The following is a 19658-nucleotide window of genomic DNA, read 5'->3' as shown; positions in this document are numbered from 1 at the left end:
TATCATTCCTGGTTCACAATGGGGCCTATGGCACGGCATGATGATATGGCACCGTATTGGAAGTGATATAGCACCGGTGCCATATCATCAGCCTTTACTACTCACCAGACTTTTCACTAAAAAATAGCAAATTTCTTTTGTAGATTCGGATTTAATATTAAAAGTTGTATAATTATTAGCTGTATACCGTATATACCTAAAGAAATTCTGTCAAACATACGACTTGTATTTCACAAGTAGCCTAAATACGAACAGGCAAGAAAAGATTCCGTATTTTACCTTTTGTATTGTATGTTGCCGGACTACTTTCATTCCGTATGTAACAGTTCTATAAATAGCGCAAAAAAAGACCTGCAGTCGCTTTGATTTAGTTAGATATCAAAACAACAAACAAAATGCCGTGCGGAGGTATATAATAAAAGGGTCATTATAACAGTAGATAAATCTTGGATTTGTATTCATCATTTTTGTCAATTTTAGTAGGGACAACGCATGTTTTTTCGTGTTATAACATCTGCAGAATCCTGAGAGTTTGGTTGGTACCCGAGCCCGTTAGGGCTTCAACAGGGAAGTTCAAGCAAGGTTTTTTGTGTAACGTTAAAATAACTATCAACTACGCGTTGTTTTTCTAAGATAAGATGTATTGAAGAAATGTGACCGGTACTCAATAGAAGATTTTGATATCCTTAGTACACATTTACAGAACTGCGTGTTTTAGGTATGAAATGCGTGATTGAAACGGGTAAGTATATTTTCCCCTTCATGACCATGGTTCTTACAGAATACCTAGGGGTAGGGTATAACATGTACAGAGGCATTTTCTTTCTGGTCTGGCTCCAGTGAAAACACCCCCCGAAAAGTGACAAGAACAGCAGTTTAATGTTGGAATATCTGCAAGTATATGGATATGAATGTCTTTTACCATAACATACACTTAATATACACAATGTCTTTCATCACACCGTCATGGAGAACATACGGCCCGCCCGAGGATCGAACTCACGACCCGGAGATCCGTACATCTGCGCTCTCCCTATTGAGTTAAGCGGGCGGGCTATATTTTTGTTTAATAGTGGCTCGATCTGGGATGCTCTTGAAAAGGAGAGCCTACTCCGAACCAAACACTTGAGGTAATCGTTAGGCATTCGGCATTCTTCAGACGTAAATGCAGCTCACGCGCACATAGCTTCCGGAAAAAAAGTACGGAGCATGCCAAAATCGAATATGGAGAATATGTAACATCGTTTATCATAGTTGTTATTTCCATTTCAGTTTAATTCATAGGACGGGGAAAACAACAAATTTGGTTTGGTCTGGGATATCATGATTAAGAAATATTTATGGAAGTATTGTTAATGCTAACATTGTATCATTAACTTCCTAGTATCATAATAGATGAGTAATAAGTTACATAAATCTATGTTTTGTATGGAATACAGTGTAACAAGGTATGTATTATCATTTTCTATGATATTTGTTGTAAATTTTTCGTCCACTTAAGCTTGATATGCATGTAATTCACTTTAGTAAGTAAATTATTTACGATATTCTACAGAAGTTAAAAGACGTTTTATTTCGTATAGGTTTGAAGTGGTATGTTTTGTATAGGTGTTTTGTATGTTTATTTCTTCCTCGTGTAAAATTAAATAAGAAAAAACTTGTTTCGTATCTTAACGTAAGGAAATAAAGACACAAAATTTGTGAAAATATAGACAGACTAGATTAAATCTGCTTTTCTCAAAGTATATATGTATTGTAACAGTTAAAAGATTTGTGTGGATCTCTACGCATTTTCAAGCCCAATTTCTACTACAAGAGTCGTTCTTACCTCACAACTGCTTCGTGGTACTAAATAGATCACATTGTGTTCACAAAATAACCAGTAGTAAATAGTTTCATCTCCTCTTAACATTGTTCGTTGATTAATACATGAATGTGTTCCATTACCCTAGGTCAGTTTGTTATGATGGTGCTCTTAGCACTTTATCTGAAATTTCATCAATGATAGCACGTTCTTCTAATACGTTGGTTTAAACAATATTTATTTTCCAAATATGTATCATACAGACATATATTAATGTGATAGGATTGAGAAGTAAGCTAAAAGCTTGTATCAAAACCCCTTCCCTTCTAATACATTGGCCTGTGAGGTTTTCTTTTCGTATTGGTTTTGGTGCAGGAGTAACTATTTATGGAGGTTTAAATACAGTTTGATGACATATAATATTTTAATCAGTTTGCTTTTCACTGGTGTCTTCACTTTATTTTAGAAGCTGTTTCCCCACCTTATTTTCTTTACACTGTGATACTCTGATTATACATGAAAGCTACAGCTACCTGAAATAAATGGATGATAGTAGCTTCCAAATCGTTTGTATTAAATTCTTATAATTGTAGACATGCTATAAATACTAATTTAAAGTAATCCGGATAATTACATTATTTTAAGAAAAGGTAAAGAAAGAGAATCTAAAGAAATCTTTGTCTCGAAGAATTTGTATAAATAGTATGCTTATTTAAAATAACTCTTTCCTAACATATCAATTTAGTATACAGAAACGATTCTATAAGATCGGAACTAAACAGTGTCCTTTTATGATGAAATAACAAACAATACAGTTATTTAGAGAGAACCATACGTTGCCCGAACTGTTGTACGTTGTACGTTAGGGTTTTCGCCTGTATGTAGAATACGGATGATTTGTCTAGAAAATAGCTTGTTGATAACAAGTATGAAGTGTTCCAACATTTTTTGATCACGGTAAGCGCTGTATTTTGTCAGCTGTGATTAAATATTGATAGTAATTCCTTTAAATCATTCTTTTTAATAATATGTTTTTACTTCCCAATAGGCACAATACATACACAGCAGATCCATCATAAAAAAAAATTTAAACAACTTTTGACAATATATTCTTTATTTTCCCGTATCATTGGAAAATTTTAGAAGTAAAACAAGAAGCAAAGAAAAAATATAAAAAGAAGTGAAAAAAAGAATACGGCCGTTCTCATTACAACGTGTATTCCACCTCTCATGGAAAGTGTATAAATCATACTAACAAAATGTAACGTCTCGTCTATTATTATCCACGCTTCCGTCGATTGCACGATGCGTCCCGACAGATAATGAACAACGTCGAAGATCGGAAAGTAGAACCTGAACAGTGACCAAAATATTTAATGTTCTGACGATTGTTTAATTTTCCTTGCGTTACAATAAATATGCAGGCATAAAAAGACTTCGAGCTCAAGCAAACCATTTATGTACTTTTTGATCAAGATTTTTTTTACGTAACTGTAACACAGATAGATACGACATATCACAAAATAAAGTAAGCCTACCCGTGAACAGGGTGTGCGTAAACATAAACATAGTATGTGTACTTTTCAGAAAAAAAATACAGGACTGGATACCTTAACCTGACAATGTTTGTACTATTTTATTGAAATTTATGCTTCTTACGAATTTTTCCGTCGCAGCTTGTCGGAATGAGGGTATCCCCAACGGCTGGATTGTGTGCCAGTGTCTTCGCTTTCATGCTGGGTTTGTTCAGTACAATTTTGCCGTACTGGACAAGTGTAGAACTTGATGGTGTGGTATATCACGGAGGTCTCTGGAGAAACTGTACGGTGTATACAACCAGATTTGACTGCAGGAACGTTAAACATGGTATTTCTCTTAAATGATATCATACGTTAACGTCAATCATTTCCGGCAAAGTACGGGAGACCGGGGCACCACGGGACATGGGCACCATGGGACATCAGATGTAACTTTCCCTGAAAAATAAACTAATCTATCTGAATCGCAAAAATCTTTCCTTTCTCAAGCTGTTTTTCTATACGGAGTTCGAAGGTGGGAGGATTTAAAATAAAACTTCAGTGAAGTTTTTTTTTCTTTTTTTTACTACTCTGAGTGAAATAAAAACATATCACTAATATTGTCTCATAACGTTCTGCAGTGAACTCTTTAAAATCATTTCTATAACACTATTTATAAAGCACACATTGATTGATAATTTCACAAAATGTTTAATCCCAGTGAAGCAGTATGGTTGGTGGGGTTTGGGCACGATGGGACACATGCAATTGGGCACCATGGGACAGTGTTGAGTACAGCTGGAAGAAACCCACAAGCTATTACATTGTTAAATTAATGCATACAAATGTAAACTTGGCCTATCAGTTGAATTTTTTGAAACTTCAACCCATGAAAAATAAGGCTTCATTGTTCATTATACCAGACAACAAGGGAACTGATGCAATGGAATATGATGACATTTTAATGAAATTGTCTCAGCCAAGCAATAAAGGAGGTACTGCAAGAGCTGAAAAATAGCTGAGGTTTGACCTAACAAATAGATTCTATGTGCAGAAAAAACCCTAAAATATTCATAATTTTAGTATAACAAGTTTATAATCTTTAACCATGTCGAGAATTAGTCGAAACATTGAATTATGAATAAAGTGAATACTGAAAATTAAACTTAGAGTTTTGGAACAACCTTTGTTCAGCGTATACAGAACTGCGGTCCCTTATGTCATGACTGTAACCCAATGAGAATTTGAGAAATAAAATGATGTTGAATACTTTTCAGTGAAAGAATGGTTTCACGTTGTACAGTATTTAATGGCCATTGGGGTACTTGTTCAATTCCTAACAATGATAAGTGGGTGCATTTTCCACTACGGCGAATACGGAAGGAGAGTATGTGTAACGTTCGCATTGTCTTCACTAACTGGAGGTATAACTTTTAATTAACTAAAATTGTTATTTCATGTGATATAAAAACGTTCAAACAGCCTATTATTATCAATGCTACAACATTGGCCGTTAAAAATGTATTCAAAGCGGCATTTTCACGATTTCGCTCCCATAGTACACCGGGTCTGCTATTTGCTTTACTTGGTTGCAGTCTATGCGCCCAAAGCATCTTCTTATAGACTACGTGTTGTTGTTGTTTTAAAATAATATGTTCATGTTGGTTGATAGACTTGTATGTTATTTGTTTCATATTCAGTCGCATTTTTTACAGGTTTGGTTATCGTGTCAGCAGTCATTGTGTATGGAGTGGAAAACAAAGTACACGCGGCTATTTTCAGTGCAGGATTTTACATTGCTATAATGTCTGCTGTGCTATCACTCCTATCTGCAGTATTAGGCTTACTGGCAGGTTCTAAAAGCAGAAATGGATACATCACTTTTAGGCAGTAAAAAACTCCTCTGAGATTAATTGCTAAAATGTTTTGAAAAAAAAGACTGGTTCTGTGCTCATTTTAACTGCAGATGAACTGATATGTAAGGCTGTAATCCAACAAAGGCATATGCACAAACAAATAGTGTATTATATATTCTTAAGTGCTGTGTATAAATTTTCAAGTCTCTCATATTCAGTTATCGAATTACCGTGTTATCAGACATGTTTGTTTTCATGCTGTATAATCTGTACACGCACTAGACTATACTAAAATACAAAATGCATGTGCTTTACTAGGGTGGCTAACCCATGTGACTTTTTGTTACCGCACATACGTGAAAAATAACTAGATTCATGTAACGTTTTTGCTTATAATTTTTTATCACTTTATGAAAAAAGCGTCGAAGAGTGCTGACCTCAGCACACATTTTCAATACTTTCTTCGAACACTACACCCAAATCTCATTGTGCACGTTACCTAAACATTTAGTCAAGGTAAAAAAGAACATTTGAGCAGAGTGTTTGAGGAAAGTATTTAGAATGTCTGGCATATGGGGCGCCGTTTTACTATTTTCTAGTCATTTTTTGATATCAAGAAATGATTTCTTGATATCAAAAATTCGAATTTTTGATATCAAGAATTATTTTTTGATATCAAGAAATTTTAAGCAATCAATTGGACAGCACAAACTAGTAAATGCACAACACAAACTAAGAAATGTACCGGGCAAACTAGTTAATGTACATAACAAATTGTTTTATCTACACAACAAATTATGATTGGTACCGAACATATTAAGAAAAGCACATGACGAACTACCTATTGGACAGCACAAACTAGTGAATGCACAACACAAACTAAGAAACGTACCGGACAAACAAGTAAATGTACATAATAAATTGTTTAATCTACAAGACAAATAATAATTTGTACCGAATATATTTGAAAATGCACATGACGAACTATCAATTGTGCAGCACAAACTGGAGAATGCACAACACAAACTAAGAAATGTACCGGACAAACTAGTAAATGTAGATAACAAACTGTTTTATCTACAAGAAAGATTATAATTTGTACCGAATATATTGGGAAAAACACATGATTAAGTAACAATCATCGTGTCAAGACAGTCTAGGCGTTCCATAGCGGGGATTATACAATTCTATATGATCCTATTCAATTCATCTATATTTAGATCGGGAAGTGCCGAATTTTTGATATCAAAAATAGGCTTGATTTTTTGACATCAAAAAATTTATTTCTTGATGTCAAGAAGTCAATGTTTTGATATCAGAAAATCATTTATTGATATCAAGAATTCGATTTCTTGATATCAAGAAATAACACATTTTTATATCAAAAAATCATTTCCTGATATCAAAAATGGACAGCATTTCTTGATATCAGAAAATGAATTCCTGATATCAAAAACTCGAATTTTTATAACAGAAAATCGATTTCTTGATATCAGAAAATGAATTCTTGATATCAAGAAATCGATTTTCTGGTATCAAAAAATGTGACTGATTTTTTGATATCAAGAAATGATTTTCTTCTGATATCAAGAAATCGAATTTTTGATATCAAGAAATGATTTTTTGATAATCAAAAAATGCCTATAAAATAGTAAAACGGCGCCCCATACTGGCAGACATTTTGTGTCGAGGAAATCACTCGTTTTCCTGTCTTCGACGCTTTCTATTTCATCAAAATCAGTCAATTAAAGTAAACTAAAAGATAAATTAAACGTTCGAGCGACTTCCTCGTGTCTACGATACTGTTATGTCACGTGGGTTGGTCACTCTGTTTACGTAACCTGAAATGTTGTCAGTGTGGATTTGTGTGATGTGATGCATTAGTTCTGATCACTTACAAGGGTCTTGGAAAAGTTGCACGTACGGAAGTTCAACCTTTCGTATAAAATTGGCGGATGTGAATTAAATTTATATAACGTTTGATCTTTTTTTTTGAGTACTTACAAAAACATTCAAATGTAATCGGGGTTTCCTTTCATGAAAATTGTGGCAAAAATTGCCAAGAAACGCCTGAAATATTTGTTTTTCAAATTACAAAATGTTGAAGAACAAAAAAAACTTCTTTGTGTAAGTCTTTATATAATTAAGGTTTGATATCAGTCTATTTTATACCAGTCTGTTTCAGATCTGTTGACATTTTTAGAACTAGAAAAAAAGGTGTTGAAAGGTGACTATAGAAATTGTTTTCACTGGTTTATTAAGGCAACATCTCATAGTAGTCTAATTGCAGCAAAACCTACTTGGTACATGCATTTCGACCCTAAAAGGGACGAATAATTTACAACTACATTACCAGTTATTAAAACGAAGGAAATGTCGAGACCAGATCTGGAAAAATATATGAAACAATTCTTTTTATGAAAGCTCCATGGTCACAGAGTGAGAAAAATGTGCAGCCAGACCGGGACTCGAACCCGGGGCCTCGGAATACCGTTCTGATGCCCTACCGACTGAGCTATCCGGCCGCCTACACATTTTCTCCCCGTTTTAATATTCAATTTCTATACCGTGACAGATATATCAGTGGAAAAGAATGAATTCCAAAAAATTACAAACCCGGAATGCTGAACTTTCGGATCTATCTAAATCAATGGCATTAGTGTATTTGGAACTTGATCCAATATCACTGATACCTGAATGAGGCCACATTTCTGTAAGTAATCCTATTTTAAGCCCGTTGAACTTACATGCATATATGACAACAACATGCATCAAACAATCAAGATACAGTGTTTACACTTTTTACTGGATTGTAAATATGTCTTCCGTAATTAAGTGGTGGGAGAAAAACCTAGGTACTCTCCCAGGCATTAGTTCAGACACGAGCTAGCATTTGGGGGAACTTCATTGACATTCCATAAGTAAGCTGCATGGTTTCCTCACATGACAACCAAAGCTGGGCTCGAACCCACAGAGGTATGGGGCAAGTGGTTCGAAGCAAGCGACCATAACCGCTCGGCCACCGAAGCAGCTGAAGAAAGAAACGAGAGATTCAAAATTTCAAAATGTAAACTGCCTGAAGATATGTGTACAATTGAAAGCGCTTGCAGTGAAGAATTAAGATAACTGAAAAACACAGAAGTCTGCTGCTGTTAATTCCTTGGAAATTATTATATATATATATGAACAGTTAATATAAATGACATAAGAGTATTGTTTGTGATGGCCTAAAGTTTAAATAATTATGGCGGAACAGTTAGAACAGATTCATCATATTCTTAGTTCTATAAAGTATAATAATAAGTCTGGTGATGGCTTGTTGTGTGTGACTCGTGGACTTCTATCACCAAGAGACTTTTATCGAATCGGTGAGCAGCATATGCAAGTGCAAACACATCGTGAATCGGCGAGACTGACATTGAATTAATGTAATTGTTATATAAACATTTTTCTTGCGTTGTTTATATTTTTTCCTGTATTTACAAGTCTGTTCGTAACTCTTTGCCTGTAACTGTTTTGAACAAAATGTAAGTTTTTTTTAGTTCAGAAAAATCTCGTTTCGACTAATTATAGAACAAACAGTGATCGGTTTGGAAACATGCGCTTACCATGGCTTCTGTAAATGGTAGGTACAAGTGTAAATGTTGTCATTGTACGGTGAAACTATGCATGCCACATAGCTTAAAAGCTGGAATGTTTTGAATAATCAAATAATATAAGCAGACGTGGAACGGAAACTTCGTATCTTGACTTTGTTTTTGACGTGTTTATTATAAGACGATGGATGGTTAATGTCGGCCAAATTGAATTATTCAAGAATATCAAGTTGGAAACTGTTCCAATGATAAACAGTCCGTGAGAAATATAAGAAGTTGAAGTAACCAGTCTTGGCTGGGTTTAACCTGTAGCTCAGCAGATGGGCTCGCCTGGAGGCTCTCCTAAATGTGTTGTAACTTTGGATGGTGATGGCGGCTAGTTCGTGAGTTATCTTACACATCATTCTAATTGATCAATTAGAGTTTGGGGAGACCTGTCTTCGGATACATATTCCAGTTGTGGCCGATCTAGGGTCTGGTAAGCCGTGGACTTTTACTTTAACATTTCTTCAAAGGAATTTAAGAGTTAGGTATACCTTCTTGGTTGACCTGTTGATGTTCTCGCCCCATGAAAGTTCATTTGAAATATTCGCAGACATCTACACAACGGAGCCAAATGGCCACCTAACACTCTATGCTGACTGGAGCTTTTTTTCTATGACGCTTTTTAAAGCTACTAGCCAATAGGATGAATTTTTCCACATGTTTTTTTTTCCACCAAGTTTTGCATGGAATGTATATATGACACCTAATAATGACAAAGTGAGTGAAAATAAAAGTTAGAAATTGGTAAAATGTCAAGAAGAACGTCGACTTTATCAATTATTTTGAGAGTATTATTGTGACGGATACTTACCCAATACTTTTATATAGGAGTCGTAACATAGTTACTTCCCTTATCTGCTTCTCCGCCATTTGCCGTCTCTACCCGTTAGAAAGAAAAACACGGTACATTACATTGATAAAGCTGTGTATTTACTGTACGTATTTTGTGATCTTGCATTTAGAATAAGTTATTTAAACGGTATGAATTGATATACGTTTTCTGGAATGCATTTATGAAGTATTTGTTGTTTTGAATGCGGGAATCGGTCTTAGACGTTAGATGCTTATAAAAGTATATTGAGTTAGAAGGCGCTCTATGAATTATGAAGGCTGAGAGTTTTAACCAATCAGAATAGCTTTAATATTTGTTGCGGGGTATGATTGAGAATTTTAGCCAATCAGAATAGTCGAATTATTTGCTGCGGGATATGACTGGGGTATAAATAGATCTGTTCAATGCTGTAGAGTCAGTCTGCTTGTTGTCCATGTAAGTGTCGGATCGGAGCAGTACTTATATTTACTGATGCACAGAAATCTCAGATATCTGGCATTAAAAATATTTTACTGTTCCAGTAAAACCTCATGGGCAAATGTATGAAAGTGTTTAGAATATATATATAGAGATATATTATATAGAAATATATTTAGAGTTCTTAAATAGAGGAGATCTATTTAAGATTCCTTAAATAAGCATTCGAACGAAGAGTTGTTTGAGAGTTGAAAATATTTTGAGAGTTTGAACTATTTCATATTTTGTGATTTAAATTGTTCAGTTGTTTTGAGATTGAAAATCATTTCTTAGAATATAAGCCAATCATAAGGTTAGGAAACCTGAGGAAAATTTATATATTTGAAAAGTTAAAATCATTAGGCAAAGTAGCCCAAGAAAAATTATTATTATACATATTTAGATATTAGGAATAAGGCACGCTCCTGTTTCACGCTACAAAATTGGTGGCAGCGGTGGGATATCATTGATAAATATATCTTTATCACTTACCTACGTATTTTAAAGCTTAAATACACACATATTTTTGAGTTATGGCCGAGGCAAGGGATACGGAAGATTTTTCTTTCTATTTTGAAAAGATAGATAGGTTACAGAAAGAGAATGAGAGTTTAAGAATGAAGTATGAAATTGAACTGTTAGAAAGACAGTTGGCCGAGTTTCAGGCTTCAGGCCTGGAGAATGCTAAATATGATATGACTAGTATCCCTATATACTCAAAACCAAAACGGCAGTTGCCAAAGATACCTAGTATAACACGTGAAATTTTGAGTCAAGGGCAACATTCGACCGTTTCACCTGGTTATGACCCGAATGTTAAACATTCAACGCCAAAGTTTGAGATACCTTATTTAGGGTTAAGAAATGAATCACAAAATGAAAATGCAGAAGCTAGGAGAAAAATATTTTCAAAACCAAAGGAAAGCTCAGATCAAATAAGCAGTGATAAGAAGTCTGAAATGTCCGTTAAGACTAAAGATACAGTTTCAAGTTCAAACAAAAATAAATCTGAAAACGAACTTTCGGATCATAATAGAAATATATCTAGTAGTGATAAATCTACAAGTTCAGATACATTTGCAGAATCTAGTGTTAAATTTATTCAAAGTAAGCCTTCTGTATTAATGAAACCAGCGACATATGATGGTACAGGGTCTTGGATAGACTATAAAGCACATTTTGAGGCTTGTTCAAAAATAAATAATTGGTCAGATGAACAGAAAGGTTTGTATCTCGCTGTATCGTTAAGAGGGCAAGCTCAGGGTGTATTTGGAAATTTAGGAAAGTCTAGTAGTAGTTATACTGATTTAGTAAATGCACTTCAAGAAAGGTTTGCACCCCCGAACCAGACTGAGCTATACCGAGCGCAACTTAGGGAAAGACGACAGAAAGCCACAGAAACTTTATCTGAAATGGCTCAAGAAATAAGACGTTTGACTAATTTAGCATACCCTTCAGCCCCTGGAGATGTAAAAGAGACCTTAGCAAAAGAACAATTTATTGATTCGCTTTCGAATTCAGAAATGCGTTTAAGAATAAAACAAGCTAGGCCTATAAATCTAAATGATGCAGTACGCCATGCAGTAGAGCTCGAAGCATTTAATAAGGCTGAGCGCAAACGTCTAGAAGGCCAGGGATATGTAAGAAGTTTTAATTCATCAGAACAAAATGAAATAAGAAAGCAAAACAGAACAATAGAGATGTTGGCCAAATCAGTTGAAGAACTGAAGACTAAGTTTGATACATTTCAAAACAAAAATAGGTCAAGAAGATCAGATAGCTTTCTTGAAGGGAAATATAACTATAAAGACAAAACAAACATGCCTAAGAATACAGACACATCTAGGACATTTTCGAATCAGAATAGAAAACCTAACAATAGGTTTACATGTTTTAACAGTGGTGAAGAAGGTCACACTCAGTATTATTGTCCGAAAAGGCGACAAAATAATGACAAAAATTCAGTAGGACCAAAATCGAAACATAACTTTAATTCATCTTCTAGGAATAGTTCTTCGAATTCAAAACAAGGTTCCGGGTTGTATGTTACTGGAATAGTTAACGGAAGAGAGGCAAATTGTTTAATTGACACAGGAGCAACTCTAACTATGGTTTCAACACAGTTCTTTGAGATGCTTGAACATAATAAAGATTTAGAAATATTTGAGCATGACATTTTGACTGCATCAGGTTCACCTTTGAATACAAAAGGTAAAACAGAAATTAATATTGAGATAAATAAATGTAAATGTCTTGCTAACGTTGTTATCTCAGATATTGATCTTGATATTGTCTTAGGACTTGATTTTATGAAAACTCATAATGTAGTTGTAAATGTGTTAGACGAGACAATGCTGCTTCAAGGCAAAACATGTAAATTAAGCTGTCAGGGAAACATAGGGTGTTACAGAATTCTTGTTAAAGAAAAATCGGTTGTTCCACCAAGGTCCGAAACAATCATTGAGGGAAAAGTTTCGAATCCTGAAATGATACATAAACATGGCCTATATATTGTAGAACCTATGGAGAACCAACACACCTATGATAATAGGCTGATCGCAAAATCTTTAGTACGTGGAAATAGTACTGTTCCACTTAGGATAATGAACCTTTCGCATGAAGAACAAACTTTATATCCTGGAACAAATTTAGCAACTTTAAGTCCTGTTTCTAGTGTTAGTTCCACGTCAAAGAAATGTAATGTTCCTTCCAAAATACCTGAACATTTGAAAGATCTTTATGCAAGATCTACTACAGGTCTTACTGAAATACAAAGAAAACAGGTAGCTAAATTGTTGATTAAGTATTCAAATATCTTCTCTGAGTCAGAAACTGATATAGGTAGAACTGGTATTGTAAGACATCAAATTCCAACTGGAGATGCTAGACCAGTTAAACAACCATTGCGTAGAGTTCCAGAACACTTGAACAAGGAAATTGAAAAACAAATTAAAGATATGTTGGACAGAAATATAATTGAACCTTCATCAAGCCCATGGTCAAGTGGTGTGGTAATGGTTAAAAAGAAAGACGGTACACATCGCTTTTGTATTGATTATAGAAAAGTCAATGATCTTACGATTAAAGATGCATATCCACTTCCTAGAGTAGACGAATCTCTCGATCAGTTAGCTAATGCACAATGGTTCAGTAGTCTAGATCTATCTTCGGGCTACTGGCAAGTAGAAGTAGAAAAAGAAGACCAAAAGAAAACAGCATTTTCAACAAGGTTCGGTTTATTTGAATTTAAGGTCATGGCATTTGGATTATGTAACGCGCCTGCAACCTTTGAAAGGCTTATGGAAACTGTTCTAGCAGGCTTACATTGGCAAATTTGTTTAATCTATTTAGACGATATAATTGTTTTCGGCAAAACATTCGAGGAAATGGTCAAAAATTTAGAGACAGTTTTTGAACGATTAAATGAAGCAAATCTAAAACTTAAACCGAAAAAATGTTTTCTATTTGCTAAAGAGGTCGAATTTTTAGGACATATCGTATCGGCTTCTGGAATAAGAACAGACCCAAAGAAAATTGAGAGCATAAAAACGTGGCCAACACCAACTAATGTTCACGAAATTAGATCTTTCTTAGGTCTTTGTGGATGTTATAGAAAATTTATTTTGAACTTTTCTGAAATCGCAAAACCTTTGTTTAAGTTAACAGAAAAACATCAGTCATTTTTATGGAATCAGGAATGCGAAAAATCGTTCACGACTTTAAAGCAAATGCTAGTTCAAGCTCCGATTTTAGCACATCCTGATTTTACAAAGCCATTCATCTTAGATGTAGATGCTAGTAATTTTGCTATTGGAGCAGTTCTTTCACAAAAGGTGAATAATTCAGAACGTGTTGTAGCTTATGCCAGCAGAACTTTGAGTAAAGCTGAACGTAAATATTGTGTTACCAGGAAAGAGCTGTTGGCTTTGGTTTATTTCGTGAAATATTTTAGACATTATTTATATGGCCAGAAATTGCTTATAAGAACTGATCATGGTTCACTCCGTTGGCTGATGAATTTTAAAAACCCCGAAGGTCAAGTTGCCCGGTGGTTAGAGATTTTGTCAGCATATGATATGACAATTGAGCATAGACCAGGTAGACTTCACAAAAATGCCGATAGTTTAAGTAGAATACCTTGTAGACAATGTGGCATTGATAATCACCCTGAATTTAAAGAAAAAGCTTTCATGGTCAATTCATGTGATCAGAAATCTGAAAATTGCACCGATATAGATTTACAAAGTGCACAGGAAGCAGATGACAATATCCAGATTGTAAAGGCGTGGTTAGTTAAGGGAAATAGACCAGAATATAAGGACATTTTAAGTCAAAATTATTTTGTGAAATCATTATGGGGTCAGTGGTCTAGATTAGCCATTAGAGATAATTTGATAGTTAGGAAATGGGATGTTTTAGGTACTGATGTTGTGTATTGGCAAGCAATAGTACCGCTTAAGTTGAGACAAACAGTTTTAAAATATTTACATGATATAAAAGCTTCTGGACACTTGGGTATTCGAAAAACTTTGAGTAAAATAAGACACAGATTTTACTGGCCAGGGCTTCAAAATGATGTCAGAGGTTACGTATCGAGTTGTGAAGCATGTCTTAAACGGAAAGGACCCACACAAACAAGAAAAGCTCCTATGCAAATTGTAAGAAGTGGTTATCCGTTTGAAAGAATTGCTATTGACATACTAGGTGAACTTCCCCAAACTGAGTCAGGAAACAAATATATTTTAGTAATTGCAGATTATTTTACAAAATGGACGGAATGTTTTCCGATGGCAAATATGGAAGCTCGAACAGTTGCTAAGATTTTAATTGAAAATGTAATTACTAGGTTTGGTATCCCAAATACCATTCATTCAGATCAAGGTTCTCAATTTGAAAGTAAACTTTTCAAAGAAATGTGTTCTTTATTGCAAATTAAGAAAACCAGAACGACACCATATCATGCTCAATCTGATGGAATGGTGGAAAGGTTTAACAAAACTTTGGCTACAATGTTGAGTATGTATGTTGAAGAACATCATAGAAACTGGGATGAACTTCTTCCCTATGTTATGATGGCCTACAGGTCGACTGAACACGAAACTACAGGAATGACACCAAATATGTTAATGTTAGGTCGAGAATTAAGTACTCCTTTAGATTTAGCGTTTGAAATGCCCCTAGCATTAAGAAAATACCAGCATCACAGTGGGTTTGGGAATTGCAAGAAAATTTAGAATCAGCTCACAATTTAGTTAGACAAACTACTGAAAAAGCTATGAAACGACAAAAGATTTTTCATGATACAAAATTATCTTTTGACAAATTTACTGTTGGTGATAAAGTTTTTGTATATTTTCCTGTTAAAAAAGTAGGCTGTTCTTCGAAACTAACATCATTTTGGAGAGGTCCATATATAGTAGCAGAAGTAGTTTCAGATGTATTATATAAAGTCAATTGTGGTAAATTAAGCACATTTCAGGTTATCCATGCTAACAGGATGCGAAAGGCGCCAAAACAGATGACATTTGATGATAGCCCAGTAATGTCAGATTCATTTCAGATAGACTCAGATCAGAATAACAGAATATCAGATGATGAAAGTTTAGAAGAAGTTATACCAGATAAGAGTAGATATGGTAGAGAGAGAAAGAAACCTGCATGGTTAAATGACTATATACGTTCTATTTTCAGATCTAAAATGCCAAACACCAAAACGACCAAAAGAAAAGAAGTGCCTGAAAAGGATACAGAGAATATCAGAATACCATGTGCAGTGTGCGGTGTCACTTTCAAGAAAATTTCCTATCTGAAAATTCATAGGAAGAAGTATCATAAGAAAGTAGAAGAAAAAGCTACATTTGAGAAGAAAAGTGAAAATGCAGCTCAAACAATAAGTGTAGATACAAGTGAAGACGAAAGTGATTGGGACGTAGACCCAGACATCAGTATTCAAGATGATGAAGATACGGAAAGGGATGAAAAGGAGAGCAAGGGTGAAAACAGTCAGGAAAGTGATGATAGTGATGGAAGCAGTTTAAGTGAAAGTGAAGTTAATGTAATAGGTGCAAAGTCCGAAATCAAGGAACAGTCAGAAATAGAAGACAAAGCCCTAATGAACAAAGAATTGGAAACACAGAAGCAGTCTGAAGCTAAAGATATTATGAAGGGACGTCTTGAGAGACTAGGAACAAAGCCAAAGATATTCGTGCCGAAACGAAAAGCTTTTCCACTGATGGAGAAATCCAAGGAGATGTATAAGAAGCAAAAATTTGACAATACTATTAAGCCTGAGAAAAGACTACCAGTAGATAAGCAAACTAACCTTCCTAACGTTGAGAAGAATGTTAATAAGATTAACATAGAGTGTGAAATGGCTATTGAGCAAGACAATACTGCAGTGCAAGATATGTCTGTGAAATATGGTTCAAAGAAAGTTTTTCAGAGTTTTGAAAAAGTTAAAGGAAGAAAGTATGAAAGAGAAGAAACCATAAACTTAGGTGATTATATACCAGAAGATATAAAGATTGAACCTAGAAACATTATCGTTGAAGAAGAAAACGTCAGAGGGAAAATGTGTATTTGAAATTGAAATAGAGGAGCTAAGAAAATAAGAAACAAAGATGTTTCTAACAGTAAGAGAGACTTGGAGATGTTGTTCAGTTGTTATTTTTAATTGTTCACTCATGAAGAAATGTGTATTTTAAAAATCTGTTAAATGTCAGTTGTTGTTGATATTTTTCCTATACAGTGGTTAATCAAAGTGTTTTGAAACATGCGGGACGCATGTAGACGGAGGCGTGGGTAATGTGACGGATACTTACCCAATACTTTTATATAGGAGTCGTAACATAGTTACTTCCCTTATCTGCTTCTCCGCCATTTGCCGTCTCTACCCGTTAGAAAGAAAAACACGGTACATTACATTGATAAAGCTGTGTATTTACTGTACGTATTTTGTGATCTTGCATTTAGAATAAGTTATTTAAACGGTATGAATTGATATATGTTTTCTGGAATGCATTTATGAAGTATTTGTTGTTTTGAATGCGGGAATCGGTCTTAGACGTTAGATGCTTATAAAAGTATATTGAGTTAGAAGGCGCTCTATGAATTATGAAGGCTGAGAGTTTTAACCAATCAGAATAGCTTTAATATTTGTTGCGGGGTATGATTGAGAATTTTAGCCAATCAGAATAGTCGAATTATTTGCTGCGGGATATGACTGGGGTATAAATAGATCTGTTCAATGCTGTAGAGTCAGTCTGCTTGTTGTCCATGTAAGTGTCGGATCGGAGCAGTACTTATATTTACTGATGCACAGAAATCTCAGATATCTGGCATTAAAAATATTTTACTGTTCCAGTAAAACCTCATGGGCAAATGTATGAAAGTGTTTAGAATATATATATAGAGATATATTATATATAAATATATTTAGAGTTCTTAAATAGAGGAGATCTATTTAAGATTCCTTAAATAAGCATTCGAACGAAGAGTTGTTTGAGAGTTGAAAATATTTTGAGAGTTTGAACTATTTCATATTTTGTGATTTAAATTGTTCAGTTGTTTTGAGATTGAAAATCATTTCTTAGAATATAAGCCAATCATAAGGTTAGGAAACCTGAGGAAAATTTATATATTTGAAAAGTTAAAATCATTAGGCAAAGTAGCCCAAGAAAAATTATTATTATACATATTTAGATATTAGGAATAAGGCACGCTCCTGTTTCACGCTACATTATAATAGCGGTTAACTCCCTTCTTCACAATAGACTATGTTTGATAATTTATCAGGATATCTTGCAAAATTCATGTGTCAGTAAGTTTGTACCACTGGTAACTCACATTTTATCGATTGTATTTCACCTTAAGAGTGTGAACACTTATGTCACTTTATGAGTATCCCATAATTATGGATTTTTGGGCATGACTAATCTCATCAAAAGCTTTAACAAAATTTAAGTTTGTTTCTTGTTGTTGGCACAGGTGGCTGTAACGTACCTAGGATACAGTATGGGTCCATTAGAATTTGTAAGTAATTTGTAAGTACCAAAGTAGGATTGAACCTGATTTTCGGTCTTGTTAGTTTGCGTTTAACCTGTTCTGAACAGTAATAACGTTATTTTAAACTGGCACGTTGTGCTTAGTGTGTTTTAGGGGAGAGACTTCGGTGCGAAAAATGTGTGGGATTTACTCAAATAGAGAAAACACTCCCGTTTCGTGCGCCGTTGCTCGCTCGTGATGCGTAAACGGTTTGGAACTGGGCTTTGAAGTAAGGTTTTTCTGAAAGATTAATCTTTTGCCCAATAGACGGCCAATCATTGATAAGGAAATATTGTTTTGAAAAAAATATACGGACCTGGAAGCAATGCACATGTCAAACTGTTCTTACCTATCTTTCTCATGGCTCATTGTCACAGGTGCAATTTTTTTTTCAAAATGGCTTTTTGTCATTTTTTTCCTAAGAAAACATTATAATTGTAGTAAATTTAAGTACATATGGCTAATGGACCCATACTGTATCCTAGGTACGTTACTGCCACCTGTGGTTGTAGGTAGATAGATGAAGACTATTCACTTACATTATAAACTGGGTCACACAGGATCTTTTTTTTTTTTTCGCGAAAACCGTGTTGGAGGTGATATGAAACGCCTAGGTTAGTAAAATGTTTCATGATTAATGAAATAACTATGTGATCAAGAGTTTTGCATAAAACACCTGTAAGAATTAAAGGTTTTTAATTACCTGAATTTGACCTGCATGCCTTCTTAAAAGTCGGCGTTACATCAATCTAGCATTCTTTCATTGATGTTAGAAGCAATGGCTAACTCTTCATGATCGGGACCATCAGCCTAATTGGGTCTGGCATTGATCAAGTGCTTCTGTTGGCCGTTTGCACTGATGTCTTGATACATCTCTGATAGTTTTCAGGCGGTGTCATTTTATCAGTCATGGTCCTGCGTTTCTTTTCTATCTGTGGTGTGTCAATGTCCAGTGTGGGTTTATGTGCTCATTTTGCTGGATTGGGTAGATTGATACAAAATTTATTAATTGTCAGTTGTATGTACAGTTGTATGTACATAACAATAAGCATTAATAAAATAGCAATGTAATGTTGTTGACCAGATATTATATAATCACCTTTGCATTAACTATGATGTCCAATTAATGAATCTGATATAGAGGTGTCACGCATTTTATGGTGGCATTTTCTGCCACGAGATAGTTAAGTAGCTATCGCTATAACATTCTTAAACTTTCCAGGAAATATGTGCATTTTTCTGAAAATATTGCAAGAATAAATGATATTTTCTTGATATTTTTTATAACCTGTAAATGTTTTAGCGCTAAATTTCGTGTCAGTGCTAGGAACTGTCACGAAATAGGTAGCTATCACGAAAATATTCTAAAATTTCCAGCAAAGTTAATCGTTTTTTATTTTCCCTGAAAACATTATCGCAATAAATTACATTTCAAGGAAATTTTACGTTATTTAGACAACTTTTTCAAAAATTTCGAAATATCAAGATTATTTTTGAAAGTGTCGAGAT

The 19658-nt window shown here is 34.5% G+C and overlaps 2 protein-coding genes across 2 annotated transcripts; both read left to right on the top strand.

The window, feature by feature from the left end:
- The first annotated feature begins 1292 nt into the window (after positions 1-1292).
- Positions 1293-7157, top strand: LOC123534090 (uncharacterized). The gene is made up of 4 exons (XM_045316142.2): positions 1293-1448; positions 3481-3670; positions 4599-4745; positions 5037-7157. Exons 2-4 carry the CDS (start codon positions 3490-3492, stop codon positions 5213-5215), a joined length of 507 nt encoding a protein of 168 aa, XP_045172077.2. The 5' UTR covers positions 1293-1448; positions 3481-3489; the 3' UTR covers positions 5216-7157.
- A 2539-nt stretch (positions 7158-9696) lies between these two features.
- On the top strand, positions 9697-16689 carry LOC128547604 (uncharacterized protein ZK546.14-like). Its single transcript, XM_053520647.1, has 2 exons — positions 9697-9753; positions 15798-16689. Exon 2 carries the CDS (start codon positions 15805-15807, stop codon positions 16687-16689), a length of 885 nt encoding a protein of 294 aa, XP_053376622.1. The 5' UTR covers positions 9697-9753; positions 15798-15804.
- Positions 16690-19658: the final 2969 nt, after the last annotated feature.

Source organism: Mercenaria mercenaria, chromosome 12 (genome assembly GCF_021730395.1).
Source record: "Mercenaria mercenaria strain notata chromosome 12, MADL_Memer_1, whole genome shotgun sequence".
Classification (NCBI taxonomy): Eukaryota; Metazoa; Mollusca; class Bivalvia; order Venerida; family Veneridae; genus Mercenaria; species Mercenaria mercenaria.
This window is presented reverse-complemented; position numbering and strand designations above follow the sequence as displayed.